The sequence below is a fragment of the Hippocampus bargibanti genome, linkage group LG09, assembly GCF_051943395.1.
Source record: "Hippocampus bargibanti isolate YZ-2025 linkage group LG09, ASM5194339v1, whole genome shotgun sequence".
Classification (NCBI taxonomy): Eukaryota; Metazoa; Chordata; class Actinopteri; order Syngnathiformes; family Syngnathidae; genus Hippocampus; species Hippocampus bargibanti.
The window spans coordinates 17731569-17752254 of record NC_142742.1 but is presented as its reverse complement, the minus strand read 5'-3'; the positions used below and the strand labels follow the sequence as shown (position 1 = coordinate 17752254).

The following is a 20686-nucleotide window of genomic DNA, read 5'->3' as shown; positions in this document are numbered from 1 at the left end:
TAAAAATTATATTTAAAAAAAACAGATTTTTTTTAATGCATTTTTATCATTTCGAAACAATGAAAAATACATTCATTCTGTAACAAAGTTAAAATAGAGGTGGCATTTAAAATTAGAGTAAGCCCATAGTGCATCATTCTCCACATTTAATATTTGAATTAAATCATGAAGGGTCATTACGTATTTGTAAACAACTTAGTCATTTTGATAGTAGGATAATATAGCTAATATAGATTCATACTGCATGTGCTGCCTTCATTGTCTTATATCAGGATTTAATATTTTTTGAAACTCCAGACAGATTGTTTTTGTGTTTTTTTTTTGACTATATGGCTAATTGACAGCATTTTATGGCAACTGAAGAAAAACAACTTTCATGATGACTAGCTCCATCGATGGACTCAACAGAGGAAGCCTTTTCTTCACTTTAATGTAAAGAGAATAAATCAGGTAGGACAGAAATGAAATTTATGAGCAATGTGTTCATGTGTTAATTTCAAAATCCCAACCAATTAATAATTATAGCAGGATCCCACATTTTGCTCACCATGCTGTTTCTGCTTGGGGTTATATATTTTCCACCAGCGGAATATAAGAAAACCATCCTGTATCCTGTCCAATAGGGAAAAAAAACACCTCATGTAAAAAATATTTTCTTCATCGATTAAAAATCAAACAGGACATGGCAGCATGAGGCCAGATTACCTGATCGTCATGTCTTGGTTGATGTAGTAAACATCTCTGAACATGACTTTTCCCGACAGCACAGAGAAAGAGAAGGACCCTAAGGAGTAAAATGACACAATTTTTGTGTTAAGAGTGTGTAGTTTTAACAATCAAAGTAAAACATTTCATAACAAACAAGATATTCAAATACCTCACTTTTTCCACATTTTATTTATGAGTGTAGGTAGGTAGGTGTATGGGTAAATAGGTAGGTAGGTAGGTAGGTAGGTAGGTAGGTAGGTAGGTAGGTAGGTAGGTAGGTAGGTAGGTAGGTAGGTAGAGAGATAGGTAAAGAGGTAGACAGAGACACAGATAGAGATAGATAGAGATAGACGAGGCGGGAGGCTTGGAAGATGAAACCAAAGAATCTTGATGAACTCTGGGTGTACTGCAAGACTGCTTTCTTTGCCATTTCAGATGGCTTCATCAATAAGTTAATTGATTCATTGCCAAGACGTATGGCTGCAGTCCTCCAAGCTCATGGAAGCCATACACGATATTAATTCTTTTTCTCTGGCATCATGACTTCATGTTCTGACGTTATTATAGCATATTTGTGAATTCAAAATGAACTACATTATTTTTGTATGCAACAAGACTTTTGTCCAAGCAAAATCTGATCGGTCCTAATTAAATAATAAAACTCAATGAATGATACAAAACTTTATTTTGGTATAACAACCATAATCTAGAGGTCTTTCCCTTTCATAAGAGCCATGTCTGATTTCAATAGATACAAGTCAAGTTATTATTTGTTGTTCCGACAACTTATGTCTGAATCAATCTACAGCTGCCACTGTAAATAGCGGGGTATGGTTTACTACATGTCCTGTACTGCACTAGAGGGTAGAGATAGCCAGGAAATAACTTGGGTAGAAAGGAATATTGTTACGTTTTTACTATCGTGTGGATTCATGATATGGGGTCAGAATTCGCTTTTTCTCACCGCAGAGATGATTGGTGAAAGATGGCAAAGCATCTAAATAATAATCTCATAAAATTAGAATATGTGATGGTCGTTGATGGCTCTTAATTGACACCTGTTGCTTTCTGACTTGTAAGGTCTTACGAAACTGAGGCATCACATTATCATTCATCATGTTGATGATTCTCATAGCCTTTTCTGGATGGAACTGTTCAATAAAAGCCTGCACATATCAAATCCACTGTGTTGAGGACCTCATTATGGTCAGCAACAAGCTCCTTGATGTCATCTGCATCCACTTCGAGTCCCGTAGGTGCTGGCAGAGATTTTATTACAACAAAAGGCGCGAGTCCTATGATTCCACTAACGCGGAATAAAACGTGTCATTAGTCACGTGAAAGATTCGACTAAATAACGCCTTTGTGTAAAGTTTACACAAAGGTGTTATTTAGTCGATGTGAGAAACACGAATGAGGTGTGCGTTTGTGGCGTCACATGTGCACACTGCGGCTGTCATGTGAATCTCAGCCTGACACATCTCTCACGCTGTGTGTCACTTCCCTGAGAGTAACATTCTTCATTTCCACCATTGCAACATCCTTCGCCTAAAAGCTTTACAGTGTTGTGTAAACTTTACGCAAAGGCGTTATTTAGTCAATGCTTTCACGTGACTAATGACGCCGAAATTGTCACTGTAAAGCTTTTAGGCGAAGGATGGTGGAAATGGAAAATGTTACTCTCAGAGAAGTGACACACAGCGTGAGAGATGTGTCAGGCTGAGATTCACATGACAGCCGCGGTGTGCACATGTGACGCCACAAACGCACACCTCATTCATGTTTCTCAATGATCTCCTTCTCCTCGACTGTGATTTTATTTTTTGTGTCTTCTCCGGCTGAACACGAGCCTGTGGTGGGGTTTTTTTGGTCCCATAATAGTAAAATTATCGCCAAAAAGCTCCTCGGAGGCGATCGACGTGTGAATTCAGAGAGAGGGGACGTGGAAAGTGGCGCCGGCTGGAGCGCTGTTCGGTCGTGTGCTTCCGCCGAAGATCCGAAGATCACTCTGCCAGATCCGAAGAGCACTCTGCCAGCCATGGTGGGTGTGTATCACGAAAAGTAGTGCGTATTTCAATGTTTAATTTGACGTTCGTAAGACGAAATGTTCGTAAGATAAGGTGTTCGTAAGCTGAGGTCTCACTGTATTAATGATGCAAAATTGTGTTCATTGCAACAACTAAATGAATTCATTTTCACAACTCTTCAGAAGGTAAAGCTCAAGTAGATGCGTGAACAGGCCTTGCTTACATCTGCTGGAAAGTGAAAAGGCTGCATTGTGCTATCACAAAAATGGTTGATCACTAATTTTAAGAAGTCATCAATTTTGGATTTTCCAATGATGACTGTAGGCTGCATATTTGGTTTGGTTTTGAATAGAATAGCAAAAAAGTAAAGGATAAGCAAGACACAAAAATTTGTTTCATTTAAAGACGCTCAGAATGTCATTCCCAAATGTGTTACAAAGAGAACCTTGCATGTCTTAAATAATTCAGCAGTATGAGTAACTCGAAAGTTTGACATCGATACAATGCTGTGTTTATCATGATGTAACAGAGATGTGATAAACTCACCGATATGAATGTAGCCATCCTTGTAGAGTCTGTTGATGATGTGGGTGAGGATGAGACCAATGTTTCGGGAGTTGTAATAAGTTAAATAGATAATCCATCCACAGGACAGAATTGTGGCTTCATGTCAAAACACAGGCATCAAAGTAGAGAAGAGCATTAGTTATGCACAGGAAAACATCATCAACATCCTAAATTGACAAAAGGAACACAATGTATTTGTGTTCCCAAGTACGTAAGAACAATGGCAGAGAGCGAGACCCGCTTGGAACTTTGACTTTGTGCTTAAACACACACGCACATACATATATACATACAGGAAACATCCGACTTATGACCGGGTTCCGTTCCGACCAACCGGTCGTAAGTCAACATTGTCTTAAGTCGAAATGTGCCTCGGCTGGGATGACCACCTTATCATGATGATGCACTCTACGCGTCTCCATGACCCGAGAGCTATGTCAGCTGGAGTCTTGTACTCCTGGCAGGGTCACCCAAGCCGAACAGGTCGAAGGGTAGAGGCCAGACAAAGAGTGATCCCAAACCCGCACCTGGGGGTAGGCATAGGCGGAGTCCAACAGATCGGACCACCGGCAGCCCACTGCAACCGCACTCACCTTAAGGTTGTCTTGAGTCTTCACTCATGCCACTGGAATACAGTAGGTGTGGCCAAGTTTGTGGAGGAAGGAACTGCGCGCCCCGTCCCTCACAATAAATCCACTAATACCGCAGGCTTCACCATATAGGTCCACTGGCGATAGGATAAAGTGACGGACGGGGGCAGGTTATGGATGTGACTGGGAGGTTCTAGCTCGAGTCCTACAGAGGGGCGGTACAGGATTTATGGTCGCTGCGAAGATTGGATGGAGTAACATTGTCCTTCGGCAGCATCATGTGTGTCTGAGCAGCCCTATTCAGGGTCCGCACTGCTCACCCTTTACAGGGGAAGGGTCTCGAAGAGAACAAACATTGCTTGCTCCCTCACACCTGGGTGGCCCACCGCAGCCACCAAGGCATACCACCTCTGCGGTCAAAAACGAAACATAATTAAACCCATGATTATGAACCTGGCTTCCTGGAATGTTCGCACCCTCCTCGATGCTCGAGGCGCGATGCAGAGACCTCAAAGACGAAGCGCCCTCATTGCACATGAGCTCAGGTGGTAAAACATGGATATTGGGGCACACAGTGAGACTCAGTTCTCAGGTGAGGACTCACTCTTAGAAGTTGGTAAGGGCTACACCTTCCTGTGGAGGGATCTCCCAGTGAGTGAGCGAAGACTCCATGGAGTTGGCGTTGCTGTGAAAAGAAGTTTACTCTGCAACATCCCTGAGTCCCGCAAGACATCAGTGAACGGCTTATGACCTGGCGTTTTCCCCTCATGAAAGGTCGCTTTGTCACTCTAATCAGTGCCTATGCTCCCACCTTGGATGCTGACAACAATATCAAAGATGCCTTCTACAAGTCCCTGGATGCAACAATATCTAAAATCCCCTGCCTCCGATAAATTTGTTCTGATGGCTGACTTCAATGCCCGAGTAGGTACTGATGTCAGGCTCTGGAAACCAGTAATCAAAGGTGCAGGACGGAGAAAATAAACAGCAATGGCCTCCGACTTCTCACTCTGTGCTCTGAGCATCAGCCTATTGTAACCAACACCATCTTTCAGCTGAAAAGAACTACAGTGAGACCTTGGCTTACGAACTTAATTGCTTCCCAGACACAGTGTGTAAGGCGAAGTATGTATCCCAAAATTTCTTTTCCCATAGTAAACCATTAAAATGAGAATAATCCGTTCCCAGGTCTCCAAAAAATATAATTTTCAACTAAATAGGCCTAAAAACTACACACAACATACCTTATTCTATGTATACTAAATGTGCTATTGTATTGTAATGAAAGAAATACACTGCACTGTATAATAAAGTCACTTTATTTACATTTATGATGGTCGTTGATGGATCTTAATTGACACCTGTTGCTTTCTGACTTGTAAGATCTTACGTAACGGAGGCCTCACATTATCATTCATCATGTTGATGATTCTCATAGCCTTTTCTGGATGGAACTATTCAATAAAAGCCTGCACATATCAAATCCTTTGTGTTGAGGACCTCATTATGGTCAGCAACAAGCTCCTCGATGTCATCTGCATCCACTTCGAGTCCCGTAGGTGCTGGCAGAGATTTTATTACAACAAAAGGCGCGAGTCCGATGATTCCACTGACGCGGAATAAAACGCGTCATTAGTCACGTGAAAGCATCGACTAAATAACGCCTTTGTGTATGTTCATGATTAGCATAGCCTTTTCTGGATGGAACTGTTCAATAAAAGCCTGCACATCAACTCCTGAATGGCCTGCTTCTGCTTGTCCTCTTGAAGGCAAATCAAACCCTCTGTGTTGAGGACCTCATTAAAGTCAGCAACAAACTCCTCGATGTCATCTGCATCCACTTCGAGTCCTGTAGGTGCTGGCAGAGATTTTATTACAACAAGCCTGTCAAGCTAGGCAAAATAAAATGGCACACTCGCGATACCGGAAAGCAACAAACTTACGCGATCGCGGCTAACAATCACCTCGGGCAAAGCAAACTCTTGGACTTGCCAGGAAATGACACAGCGAGGGGCGAGCCGTCGCAGTCATGTCACCGGTGAGGTGACAGCGACTCGTTGAAATGTCCCAGTATCGGTGAAGAGGGGATCAACACGCACACCTCGTTCATGTTTCTCAATGATCTCCTTCTTCTCCTTGACTGTAATTTTGTTTGTGTCTTCTTCGGCTGGCGGAGGTCGGGAGCGGCGGCCCCGCCCCAGCTGTCAACTCGCCCGTGACCATTTCGGTGTCAGTCACGTGAAAGCCACGACTAAATAACGCCTTTGTGTAAAGATATTAGGCGAAGGATGGTAGCAATAGTGGACGGTACCGAGCTCTTTATTTGTAGAATGGTCGTAGAACGTTACTCTCGGGGAAGTGACACACAGCGTGGGAGATGTGTCAGGCTGAGATTCACATGACAGCCGCGGTGTGCACATGTGACGCCACAAACGCACACCTCGTTCGTGTTTCTCAATGATCTCCTACTTCTCCTCGACTGTTATTTTGTGTCTTCTTCGGCTGAACACGAGCCTGTGGTGGCATCTTTTTCGGTCCCATAACGGCAAATGTATCATTGAAGACGATCGACGTGTGCACTCATAGAAAGGGGGTGTGGAAAGGTAGGCCGGCTGCGAGGCTGTTCAGTCGTGTGCTTTTGTGTTCTTCCGCCGAAGATTACTCCGCCAGCCGTGGTGGGGGGGGGGTGTATCGCGAAAATAGTGCATATCCCAAGGTTTAATTTTCATCAATGTAACGTTCGTAAACCGAAAAGTTCGTAAGGCAAGGTGTTTGTAAACCGAGGCCCGACTGTAAATCACATCATAGATGCATCCAAGGTCCAAACATTGGCACTTGCTGGACTACATCATTACAAGGCAACAAGACCATAAAGACGTCTGCATTACGCGGGCCATGCATGGGGCTGAATGCTGCATTGATCATCGACTGATGAAGTCCAGGCTCAAGCTGAGAATTCCACCTTCTCACAGGAACAGCAACACCGTAGGTGTCTTAACTCCAGGGTCCTGGACTTCCCAGAATGTGTATTCAGCTACTGCAGCAAGATGGCAGAGGGAATTTCCAGCCTGGACAAGGACACTAGTAACGGTGACCTTGCTGTAGAGAGCAGTTGGGAAAAATTGAAGACAACAATTAATCAAGCTGCCTCAGAAACCACCTGCTCAGAAACGACACCAGAGTGATTTGATAACAGCTCAGCTGGCATACAGGAGCTTCTGGAGGCCAAATGCAAAGCCCACGCCGCACTTCTCTTCAACCCTCACTCTCCAATTCTCTCTCAGTACGAGTCCATCCATGGTGAAACACCGAAACAGCTGAGGATTATGGAAAACAAGTGGTGGCTCAGCAAGGCCTAAGAAATCCAGGGGCATGCAGACAACAACATACATGCCTTCTATGATGCTGTAAAATCCTTGCATGGTCCACAAAGACTACACATCGTCCAAATCTGCAGACGGTTCTGTACTACTCAAGGCCAAACAGCTAATTCTTGAGCGCTGGGCAGAACACTTTGACTCCCTGCTCAACCAAGTAAACCCTTCAGACCCATTTGTCCTTGACTCCCTCCCAGAGCTTCCATCAGTTCTCTCCCTTGATGAACCTCCTCAGTTCACAGAGGTCCTCTCTGCAATCCGTAGCCTTAAAACAACAAAAGCACTGGCCCTGATGGACTTCCAGCTGAGGTTCTCAAGAAACACATGGCAGCTATACCACCTCATTTTCAACCTCTGGCAAAACGGGACACTTCCTCAGGAATGGGGTGAAAGCAACATTGTCACCATTTATAAAAGGAAGGGGGACAAATAAGTCTGTGGTAACAGCTGTGGCATCTCCCTGCGCTCTGTTGCTGGCCGATTCTTGCAAAAACAATGCTGTGCAATGTCTTACATTGCACATTACTGAAGATATCCTCCCAGAGTCACAATGCGGTTTCAGAAAGGACCGAAGCACTCTGAACATCATCTTCACTGCGCGACATGTTCAGGAGAAATGCAGGGAACAAAGCAAGGACCTCTACATAACCTTCATTGACCTTACCAAGGCCTTTGACACAGTTAACCGTGACATTCTATGGACCATACTGCAGACATTTAAAACTAACAGCACTCCATGATGGCCGAACAAGACAAATGAACCAGTTGCTGATGGATAGGACTCACCCCGGATGGATAACTGAAGGGAGAACAATCCTTTTCATGAAGGATCCCTTAAAGGGTTCCTTCCAACTATAAGCCAATAACCTGTCTCTCCACAAGATGGAAGTTCATGTCATGTATCACTGCGGCGAAGATAAGGGGACAGATGGATCAAAACATGAGTGAAGCACAGAAAGGCATTGATAAAAGCGCCAAACATCAGCTGCTGGTTGCCAGAACAGTCACATAAATCTGCAGGTCGCGACATGCCAACCTGTGCACAACCTGGATTGATTACAAGAAAGCCTTGATGCCACACACATGGATCACTGAATGCTTGGAGTTGTCTAAGGTAAACAGGGCCATAAGAGCCTTTTTTGCAAACTTGATGAGGATGTGGAAAACTACACTTGAAGCCAATGGCAAGCCACTTACGCAAGTGTCCATAAAATGTGGCATATACCAAGGTGATGCACTCTCATCCACTGCTGTTCTGCATCGGACTGAACCCCCTCACCAAGACAGGCAATGAATACCACCTCAGAAATGGCGCTACAATCAGTCACCTCCTCTACATGGATAACCTAAAGCTGACCAAGCAAAGATCCTGTGGGACTTCCAGATACAGACTGACTGGATGGTAATGGCAAACCAACCAGATATCGTGATCAAAGAAAAAGGGCAGAGGAAAGCCGTGAGATCGGATGTAGTGGTCCCAAGTAATGGAAACATCAGAAAGAAGGAACACGAGAAACTAGAGAATTACCAAGGGCTCAGAGAGGAGCTGGAAAGCTGAATAAAGGCCCCTATATGATCGAACCTGACAAAAACAGTTTTGTGTGAATCGATGAGAAGGTTTCTTCAGCCGTCATCTGTACTTTTTTGAAGGTGTCGGACGTTTCGCCTCCTATCCAAGAGCATTCGTCAGCGAACTAAAGTCTTACTGGTCGTATCGGTCCTATTTATATATCCCTAATGTCCAGACATGGCGGCGCCGGACACAGCTATGATAGGTCCCTACTCTCAGGTTGGGGGGAGCAGAGGACCACTCCCTGTGGCCCCACTGATTGTTCCTACATTCCTGACTAACGACTGGCCTGTTTGCCCCACTCTCTCCGGTATCACCTCATCAGCATTACAAATGTTGCCTAACCTACTCTTTACCATACTCTTTTTGTTTACATATCAGATGCAAAGCACTTACCCACGAGGAGCCATATGAAGTTAGAGTTGTGCTTGGTAAGAAAGTCATCCAAATCCCCTAAACTTGGGAAGGTACTTTCGTTGTTTTTGGAACCAAGCACATCCATGGCTATTGGTTGTCTCTTTGATGTCGACAACTAAAAGAGGAGGAAAAACAATATCAATTCATGAAATGATCAAAATTGAGATTAAATATATATACAGTGCCTTAAAATAGGTGAAATAAGTAAAAAAATCACTTTCATCACTTTGCTGCTGTGAAATGTAAATGTCTCTGAGACTAATAAAGGCATATCCAATCCAATCCAAAAGAGAAGCCAGAAGTGTATCTAGGTTTGGAGGAGCGGTGAGCTAACGAGGTTTATTGCTAACCGGCTAAAACAGCGGTCAAAATGGATCGAGGAGCGGCAAGCAGGCCCCTTCGACTGGCATTTGACGGAGATTATAATCAGTACGAGATATGGGAATCAAAAATGCCCTTACATTTTGATTTATTGGGACTAAAGACCGTGCGAGGAGATCCAGTGATGAGTCCCGAAAAATACTGATGCGTATATATTGAGGGAATATTATGCCAGAAAAGGAAAACCACAGATAATAAATCTGTACACCACGCTCACGTCGTTTCAAAAGGGGAACAACGAAAGTGGTACATGCTATATCATCAAAGCAGAAACCATCATCACAACACTCCGAAATGGAGGTGAAACAATTGGAGATTGACTACTTGTTACTACTCGCTATGTTCATCTCCAGTGACGTGCTGTGAGGTTCATGGCTGGTGATGCACTGACATCATCAGTCAGATTTACAAACATATGAACTCCACAGAGTAGCTTATTCGACATTTGATTGGCAACAGTTAACGTGTTTTGTTTAAAATATCATGTCAGCATTCTTTATATACTGTATACAAACTGTAGCATAGAAAAAAAGCATTAAAGGACAACCGACGTCTCCGGACAAGTTGTGTCCATAATTTGTAAAATGGCTTCAAATGACTTCTATTGAGTGTATTTTACAAAGATTCCACCGCATATAGCTATATTTTCCGTTTTAAGACTCGCGCTGAATATTCAGGAAGTGTTGTTTTTGAGTTGGTGACGAGTCCGTACGTTACGTCACTAAAGGACTGCCCCATGACCGTAAAAAAGACGCATTGTAGCGGTCCTTCCATCACATCAATGTATTTTGCTGTACTTGTTTGGTCTGGGGAACGCGTGTTGCACCCAAAAGCCGCCAGAAGGCCAGCAGATTGCGTCCGAGCGCCATATAAGGAATTTATCAGCCTGTGGAAACGGAGGTGGCCAAAGGAGGTCGCCATTTTGTGCCTTTTTTGTGTGAGAGATTTCTCCCCAATGTTGCCTCAAAATGGAATAAATAAAATCTTTAATCGATTGCAAACATGTATGCTTTCCTCTTCAGAACTATTTGAATCATATTCATAAATGGATGTGTAACAAGAAAGCATATTGAAGCCATGGTTTTGATTCACTAGCAATGCAAGACGTCTTGGCGTGCCGTCACGAAATGGGGGCGGGACTTTCTGAAAATGCCCAATTCACAGCTCAATTTTTTGCAGATTTTGGTGGTTTTTATTGGTGGTTTGCATTGGACTAAAAATATCATCCTGCATGTATTGGGTATTTTAGATGCTATAAAACGTTTTTCTGATGTCACTTAAAAAACAAAAAAGTGACGTCGGTTGGCCTTTAAAAAACTTTATCGTGTTACTTTTACTTATAAATGAAGTCCAAGTCTCTCTGTTTCAATGTAGATCACTGCCAGTGAAGAAAGTCATCCTTGATCAGTCCTGTTCCGACTGTATGTTTTCAGTCTTTTGTGCTGAGAATGGAACAGTGAGCACGAGCTGAAGCAACTTTGTCGCTTCAGGAATAGTTTCAATGAGATCCTTCTAGGCCAAAAAGCAGAGAAGCTGTCCGGGAGATTTACATTCATCCCTTACCATTTGTAAGACAGTCGGGTGTTGGTCTTCCTTTAATTATTATCTCCTGCTTCGATTGAAGTCCAGTTTAGAAAATTCTTTCAATTTAGATATGTAATCCACCATTCTGAAAATAAGGCCAAGCAACACGAAAAAATGACTGGATGGTTGCACTTAACTTGCTAACTGTTTACTGTAGCTTGCTGTCACTAATTCTATTATTCTGCAGCCAAGCAGCAAAGAATCTGTAATCACCAGTGCCCCCTGTCATGAGGCAGAACTGTGTGCCTCACCTATGCACACAGTTTTGATAAAAATAAAATAAACACTGTAGTACAGTGTTTATAATGTACAGTGACTGTACATTATCTACACCAGCTAAACTGTAGAAATTTAGTTCATATACTAAAAGCTTTTGAACACTTTAATTGCGATATGCAGAGGGACAGCAATGCGGTCTCACTGCAGAGCAATCCAACAGTTAGCATAGTGATTGCGCAATCCATGGTGAGGCTCAGCCGGCTGGTGCCTCACCACTCGTCTCTACTTAGGATTTGAACGGTAAATGTGAAAATTCAGCGATTTTGAAAAAAAAAATGGTGAAGTACAATGGAAAAGAACATTAAAGTACAAATCACTCAATAAATGTAACTGTTTAATTTATTTTTTTATTTGATATTTTCATGACGACAGGTGAGGCACAGCCTCACCTGCCTCCCCTGACGGCACGTCATTGTTCATCTCTATTTTCAAGCCATTTAATAATAAATTTGATTTCTAAGCGCCTTTCAAAACACTGAAGGTCATTTGCAATATATGACGCACATGCAAATGAAAAAAATCACATTTGCAGATTTCAAGACTAAGCTACGGAGTTGTGAAGCAACTGAGAAACAGAACACCGAGTCACGGGACAGTGTGATGAACACACAGGGTCGGAGTTTGCGACACCCCACCAAGACTAACATCCATGACTGAGACAATGGTGACACAAACATGGTGCGTTTCAAGGATAGGATCAAAGTTCACAGAGCAAGTGAATGCAATCATCATCAAGACAAACAACGACGCCACGTGTAGTTGAAGGGACAAAAACGAACAGATGAGATGATGCCAGTAAAGCGTCAGAAAATGGCGACACCGACAATGTGCTCAAGATCCAGGGAGCACTTGGTTCGCGGCATCAGAGAGAGAGGATGGATTGTGGACACAGCTGCCACTTCACAAATCATCCCCGACGTGACCATGTTCAAGAATTTTGACAGCACACAACACAATGAATTGCACAGAAAAAGGGAAATGCTGCGGTCTCTCTGATAGACATCAAAAGACAACAACATAAAGCGACGCAAAGAGATGCTTTATCCATAACTTCATATCCACAGCACATTTTATCTGTAAAAAAGGAAACCACCAATGGAGCAACAGAAGTATTTAAAGAAAGCAAATATGCACTGATTACGATAGGTGGTACAAAATATGATATACATGTGTATGGAAAGTTGTACTATGTACTTACTGAGAGTGACCCTATTGACAAATGTAATACATGTGATATACAGGAATGGCACGAGGTATTAGGCCACTGCAATTATGATATTTTTAAATTGCAGAATGTGGTTTATGGCATGCAGATTAAGGGTAAAGCATGTAAACCTGAGCAAGAGTTTGAGGTGTGTATTCAGGGGAAGTTCACTCAGAGTAGAAGGAGGAACCCTGATACCAGACCTGCAAAACACAGGCTTGTGAAGTTTGTGAACAAGGCCGCTGTTGAGATACAGACACAGAGAAACAAGATGCAAATACAGATTATGACGAGACAGCCGAGGAGTCGTGAAGCCTTTCAGGAGCCTAGTAAAGAGAGCAACGAGTCCCCAAGAGGCATGTGAACACGGCAGGTTTGCACACGACAGTCCAGTTACAGAGATGGGGCCAAATAAACACACCTCACACAACAGAGTGAGACAAAGAATGAACATCAAAATGAAAGGTATCCTACGATGGAAAGAATGAAACCTAGTCACTTTTATTATTTTGTGGTTGAGCATAGTGATAATAAAGGGGTACACACCACAGTGGACTACCGTTACACATCAGCTGTGTGTGGTGTTCCGCACACATATGCAGAGGCCATGAGATCAACTTATTCTCAAGAATGGGCAAAGGCTATGGATGAGGATATTCAGTCGTTAAATGACAATAATACATTGACTTTAACAACCCTACCAGCGGGCAAAAAAACAGTGGGGGGGAAAAGGGTTGTAGGCTATCAAACGTGATGTAGATGCCATAGACAAGTACAAAGTCGCTTTGCGGCTAAGGGCTACAGCAAGGTGAAGGACATAGACTATGGAGAGACGTTTTCGCCAACGGCCAATCTAACAACTGTAAGAGAGGAAGAGACTGGCCTGATTGCCCCACTTCGACCGGTATCACCTCATCAGTATTACTAATCCAATGTTGCCTAAGCAGGCTATTGTATGAACGATCAAAATTGAACCTCACCCCACCAAACCGGTTTAATGAAGGATTTAGTTGTTTTATGAAAATCGCTTCTTTTACTCCCCTTTCAAACCATCTATGTTATTTCGCTAAAATGTTAACCTCATTGTCGTCAAATGAGTGGTTGCTAGCTTTTAGGTGCATATGTACTGCCGATTGAGGCCCACTAGTATTATCCCTGCGATGTTGATAGTCTTTTTTGAGAATTTAGTTTAGTTTCCCCAATGTACTGCTCTTGACAATTTTCATTCTGACAAAGTATTGAATAAACTACATTACTTTGTTTTTCATTTGGCAGCCTATCTTTTGGATGCACTAATTTTTGCCTTAAAGTGTTTCTTCTTCTTTTCCTTTCGGCTTTTCCCTTCAAGGGGTCGCCACAGCGAATCAGTAACCTCCATCTTCATAGGTATTTATCGGGTTGAAATAAGTAGGAATTTTGTGTTGCCAAAGGACTCTGTAGTTTTTCAGAAACTCCTGCAATGTAAGGTACTGCTCCTCCTCTCCTTTTTGTATCTTCAGAATTTTTGGTTTCATTCCCTATTCTTTCTTTCTGACATGTTTGTTAAATGACCTTGTTAAATGACCACTGAGGGTACCCACAGTTTGTGAATGCTCTCCTGATATGTTTTGACTCCTTTTCTCTACCTTCAACGCTTTTTGGTGTTAGTTTAGCCCTATGCTGGAAGGTTCTGATAACCCACGGTAACTCTCGAGGAGCTGCAGAGATCCACAGCTCAGGCGGGGGAGCCTGTCCACAGGAGAACAATTAGTTGTGCCTTTATGGAAGAGTGGCAAGAACGGAACCATTGTTGATAGAAAGCTATAAGAAGCCATGTGGAGGACACAGCAAACGTGTGGAAGAAATGCTCAGGTCAGATGAGACCAAAGTGGAACTTTTTGGCCTAAATGCAAAATGTTATGTGTGGCGGAAAACTAACACTGCACATCACTCTCAACACACCATCCCCACTGTCAAACATGGTGGTGGAAGCATCATGTCGCGGGGCTGCTTTTCTTCAGTAGGGGCAGGGCAGCTGTTCAGAGTTGATGGGAAGATGAATGGGGCCAAATACAGGACAATCTTGGAAGACTGATGGAATCTGCGAAAGACTTGAGAATGTGGCGAAGGCTCACCTTCCGGCAGGACAACGACCCTAAACATAAAGCAAGAGCTACAATGGAATGGTTTAAAACAAACATATTCATGTGTTACAATGACCAAGTCAAAGTCCAGACCTAAATCCAATCGAAAATATGTGGCAAGATTTGAAAATTGGTGTTCACACATAATCTCCATCAATCTTGCATAGCTTGAGCTGTTCTGCAAAGTACAGTGGGCAAAAAATTCCAATCTCTAGATGTGCAAAGCTGGTAGACATACAACAAAAGACTTGCAGCTATAATTGCAGCGATAGGTGCTCCCACAAAGTATTAACACATGGGGGCTGGATACTTTTGCACACATTTTAATTTTTTTTTTTTTTTTTTTTTTGAAAGTCATGTAGAATTTTTTTTGACATAAAATGCCAATAAAATATAAACATGTTTGTGGTCAGAATGTGACAAAATGTGGGAAAGTTCAAGGGGTATAAATACTTTTTCAAGCCACTGTATGCTCACACTCACACCGAGGGACATTTTATAACATTCAATCTACCTACCATGCATGTTTTTGGAATGTGGGAGGATACCGGACTACCCGGAAAAACTCACACAGGCCCAGAGAGGACATACAAACTCTACACAGAGAGGCCACAGCTGGAATCAAACCCGGTACCGGCACTGTGAGGGGAACGCGCTATCCACTGGACCACAAGGGCTCCAAGTATAATCAGCTATTTTGACAAGAGATGTTCCTCCACTGACGGTACCTCCAAAATGATGCAGAGTTTTTGAGCAAGGTATGCCATGATAAAAAAAATATATAAAAAACTAAAAATAAAAAAGCAATACGGCAAACATGTGGAATCATTTGATCAAGTTGCACCTATGTGTCCAGTCTGAAAATGCCAGTAACATTTCTAAATCCTGCCCACGGAATCAAGAGTAAAAGCGCTCAGAGTAAAAGAGCGCTCCTCGACATTGACATGAAATTCATTTGCGTTGTGAGAGTGGGACTGGTCCATTTACATATATTATTCTTTTCTTTAGGCCATTAAACAACTATTTGATTCATGTGAACAGAGCATCGCCACACAGCATTAAGGCCTTTCGCTGAATAATGCTGTAACAATAGCAATGCAGCATACAGTATTGGTGGAGTAGTGACTCATTCTTCATTTAATGACATCACAAACCAGGTTTATTCAATAATGTTGTTTCAGCCAATAAAATCTCTGCTGTGATTTTAACATCACTCCAATCTAGAGGGGAAAACAATCATTGTAGAAATTTGTCTCAAATCTCATTCATGTTGCTACAGGGCAAATTGTGTGCTGCAGTTAATTTTAAGTATGAACTGTTAATTTGCTAAAAATGATAACCAGTTTGTCATTCATTATGTAGTGGAAATGTGTTTTTTGATTCCTGTAGTTATGACTATTCAGAAAAAATATATATATATTTTTTTATTTTTGTTCCGACCACTTGTTTTTTTCAATAGAATTTTCAGCCAGGTGGCCTATTTCAGGTCATGTCGACAGTGACATTCTGATTTTCTCCCGCCGCAAGAAAAACCAAAATCCGAACAAATTTGGGATTGGCGCTACACATCGTGCTTTTCAATTCCAGAATAAATTCAGGAATATCAGTGAATGAGTTAATACACAAATAGGCAGAAAAAATATCATGTGACTGTAAAGAGTCCTTGAGAGTTTTGAAAGGCGCTTGTAAATGAAACTTATTATTATTATTATAAATATAGTGACCCGGTGATCCAGTGGTTAGCATGGCAACCTCACAGTTCAGAGGGAGAGGGTTCAATTCCAGTTCTGACCTCCCTGTGTGGAGTTTGCATGTTCTCCCCGTCCCAAGGGGGGTTACCCAATGCACTCCGGTTTCCTCCTACATCCCCAAAACACGCATGAAAGACAGATAGAATGCTCTACATCAGTGGTTCTTAATCTGGTCGGAAGCACTGAACCCCACCAGTTTCATATGCTCATTCTGCGGCAGAGGATCAACCGAACCCCTGAGACCGACTCACCGAACCCCGAGGGGTCGACATTTGTGAGGATAAAGTAGATCAGAAAATGGATGGACATATTTTAATTCTACACTTATTTTCCTTTGACATTAATGAACAAGTGGATCTGGATATAAATGAATAAAGGGATGGATGGATGGATGGATGGATGGATGGATGGATGGATGGATGGATGGATGGATGGATGGATGGATGGATGGATGGATGGATGGATGGATGGATGGATGGATGGATGGATGGATGGCAAGATAGACACACGGGCTGGCGGTTTTGGCGGGCGGGCGAACAAGCGGACGGATGGCCACACAGGTGTTTCAAGACTTGCGTTCATGGTTATTATGATACGCCTGAGGAGGAACTGATTTGTTTGTGACAAGGTTCTGCTGGATCCAGATGCGTGCAGCAAAGGGTCTTTGCACTGAGTTCGTTCAGCCATGCTTCACGCACACCAACACAAATCCCTCCTCATCCAGCAAACATTATTTGTGGTATAATGCTAGTCCTCCATTGCCTCTCGTGATTTTATGAGAAGGGAAGCAAACACATGAGTGTTCACATCATGTACATAGTGCACAGTACACTCATTATAGACAAATTAGAATTTGGAGTGACGCACACCATCATATTCGAGCAAAAATTATTATTCTGAGTAAAACGTTCATGCTGTTGATGACCGTTTGAAATTCACTTTCACTTGACTACTTCAAACTGCAACTGCGCCTGAAAACACCAGGTAGGATTAATTTCAGTAACAAGAGAAAACGCTATCAACATCCACAGGAGACAAAGGCAATGCTTTGCGTTTAAATAACATTGACCTGTAAATTGCCTGCCTTGCCTCCATGTCATGCCGTACTACCTAAGTAAAATGAAACTGTAAGCACTGACGTGTTCAAAACAAAGCATTTATTGTACTCAAACAAATCATTGGAATTATTTCTGGCTAGCTGGTAAACAGCGATTTGAGTTTACATTGTGAAATTAAAGCCAGCCAATACACGAAGCGATATTCTGTTCTGACAAAACGTGCCCTTGCAAATAGTGTGACTAAGTTAATATTTGGTGGACGCTGTAAGAAGGAATTCATATTTGAAATCGGGGGCATGTTTTGTAACAGCCTTTCTAATCCTCAATCTTACATCATTTCCACAGTTCAGTGTTACTGACAGTACAGGCTACAACTCGCATGCAATGATGCCGAATTTGTAATGGAACGTTCACAGTAGTATATCCGGCGAATTGACAATTGATAATTATGCCAATAATAAAGCTAAAAGCAGAATGCCATATAGTTAGCGCAGTGTGTAGCTAGCAGCTGAATAAAAGCGGGCCGCACCCTGCAACTTCACCTACGACAAGAAATAAAATGAAGTAACTTCAAGCATTGTACCTCGATGCCCGTGCTAAAGGTTGTCGTTTCATCTTTGCTCCGTTTGTCCAACGCTTGTTGTCATGTTATTATGTCAAACATGGAGAGAATGCATTCTCTGTGACTATTTACTTGGTTTATGGACACTCAACATCTCTTCCGGTTCCGAGGATAACAGCCAAGGAAACGACCAATAAAAAATGACACTTCATTCTGTTTGACCAATGCAAGCGCAACACTCTAAAAATTGTTGACGTACAGCTCAGGCTACCAATCAAAATCAAATACACGTCGAATTCGGTTGAGACCTGTGCTTATAAACCTCAGGAAAAATATACTCTATCCTTAAAAAAACAAATAATCAAACAAACAAACACAAACGAAAAGAAGCTTTTTACAATGTCAAAATATATTTGATCATAAACAAAAGCAAATAATATGAAAGTGATTCTACATTCACACATTTAAAACATGCTATAAATGTATAGTTATCCCCTGTCCCGTGTGGGTTTTCTCCGGGTGCTCCAGTTTTCTACCGCATTCCAAAAATATGCATGGCAGGTAGATTGAACACTCCAAATTGGATTGGATTGGATATGCCTTTATTAGTCCCCCAGTGGAGAAATTTACATTTCACAGTAGCAAAGTGATGAAAGGAATGAAAGTAGAAAAACAAAATTGTCTCAAGGTGTGAACGTCAATGATTGTTCGTTTCTGTGTGTGCTGCGATTGGCTGGCAACCGGTTCAGGGTGTCCCCCGTGTACTACCAGAAGACAGCTGGAAAGGCTCTGAACACAAATTTTCTGTGCCATGAAAATAGCAAATAATATCACAATTTTATGAGGTTATTATTGATGCTTCACCATCCTGTTCAATTTTCTCTGCGGTGTGAAAGAGCGACTTCTGACCCCATATCATGAGTCCACACATTCATGGTAAAAACTCGAACAGTTCAATGACAGTATTTCTTTCTTCACAAGTTACTTCCTGGCTCATGGGACTCTCTAGTAAATCACAACACACTTTTTATTTACAGTCACAGTAGTGGATTGATTCAGACGTACCACTACTGAATGCCCAGGGGTGATACGCACAGCCCAAAACTGGCACTATGAGGTCGGAGTGCTGGTGCGTCACCATCTGCGCCGCCCACATCAAATACATACAATAATATTTAAATTAGCATACAGACTCCATACTGTAAGTGAAAACAGTGAATGATAAGAGGCTTACAAATAACAGCTTTTACCTTACGACACGGTGTTTTCAGGCCAGCTATGCAAACGACAAAATATGTTTCGATCTGAAAGGTGCATGATTGTTAGTTAGAATTATTTCGATGCTGTGCGTCGGACACGAGTAATAATCTCCTCCCTGTCCTTGAGAATGTCTTTTGACAATAACGACTCATCCATAATATCATGTTTATGTTCCATGTTCAAAAAAATTGCCAAATCACCAACCTATTTTCTCTAATTACTTTAGAGAAATGTCTCGTCCAGAAAAAACATGCATTTTTTTGGGCCTCTGATTAATTTTCTTTTTTTTTTCAATACATATCCCATTCTGCTGTTTGTGTGAATGACTGTGCTGCAGCTTGTTAGGATCCTTATAAATGAAACAGGAATCAAAAGTAAGAACAAAAACATTCTTTAATTTTTGGGCCGGCACAAAATGGAACTGCCTTCCACCCAGAGGGACAGCCAGCCGAAGGGGAGAAGAGAAAGAGGAGTTGCTTGGGAGAGCTTTTGTAAACTGGCAGGATGTGACGTCATGACTGGAAGTATAAAACGGAAGTCCGAGAAAATAAAACGATGCGTAAGGAAATAAAAAGATGTTTAAAATGTGTTCGTATAGCGAATTGCCCTAACATATCACAACCTGACGAACATATATAACATTGGTGTAGTTCAGGGGTGTCAAAGTCATTTTTTGCCGCCGGCCACATTGTAGTTATGGTTTCCTCTCGAGGGCCGTTATGAATTTGGGGAACCCATTAGAATGTTTAAATCCCTTCAAATATTACATATAGAGCACACAGCAAATTAATGAATAACTCGTTTTCAAATCTGAAGTCAAGAATAATGACTTTTATTGTGGTTGACATCCAAAAATATGAAATTTTGGCTCAGATTTTAGCAGTCATCATGGGATTCAACAACTTTGATTTGCCTTCGCGGGCTGAAAAAAAATGATGTGGCGGGCCGGATTTGGCCCGCGGGCCTTGACTTTGACACCTGTGGTGTAGTTGAATAGAAATATGAAAAAAGAGAGAAAAAAAAACTACAGAAATATAAAGGGGTCAGAGAGGAGCTGGAGAGAGCTTGGAAGGTAAAGGTGACAGTCATGCCAGTGGTGGTCGGCGCACTCGGGGCAGAGTGGTTGCGACAGAACAACATCGGATATCTCGGTCCAGAAAAGCGCAATGTTGGAAACAGCATGGATACTGCGCAGAGCCCTCAAGCTTCCTGGCCTTTGGTAGAGGAC

General features: G+C 42.2%; 1 protein-coding gene across 1 annotated transcript in view; it reads right to left on the bottom strand.

The window, feature by feature from the left end:
• The window catches only part of bltp1 (bridge-like lipid transfer protein family member 1), a 125408-nt gene extending 107051 nt beyond the window's left edge, over window positions 1–18357 (bottom strand). The window contains exons 1-5 of the mRNA XM_089005233.1: window positions 18220–18357; window positions 9236–9371; window positions 3282–3398; window positions 706–784; window positions 548–612 (exon numbers count right to left, since the gene is read on the bottom strand). Of these exons, the coding sequence (XP_088861359.1) occupies window positions 548–612; window positions 706–784; window positions 3282–3398; window positions 9236–9341 (367 nt within the window). The 5' untranslated portion in view covers window positions 9342–9371; window positions 18220–18357. The remainder of the gene's footprint in view (window positions 1–547; window positions 613–705; window positions 785–3281; window positions 3399–9235; window positions 9372–18219) is intronic.
• Window positions 18358–20686: the final 2329 nt, after the last annotated feature.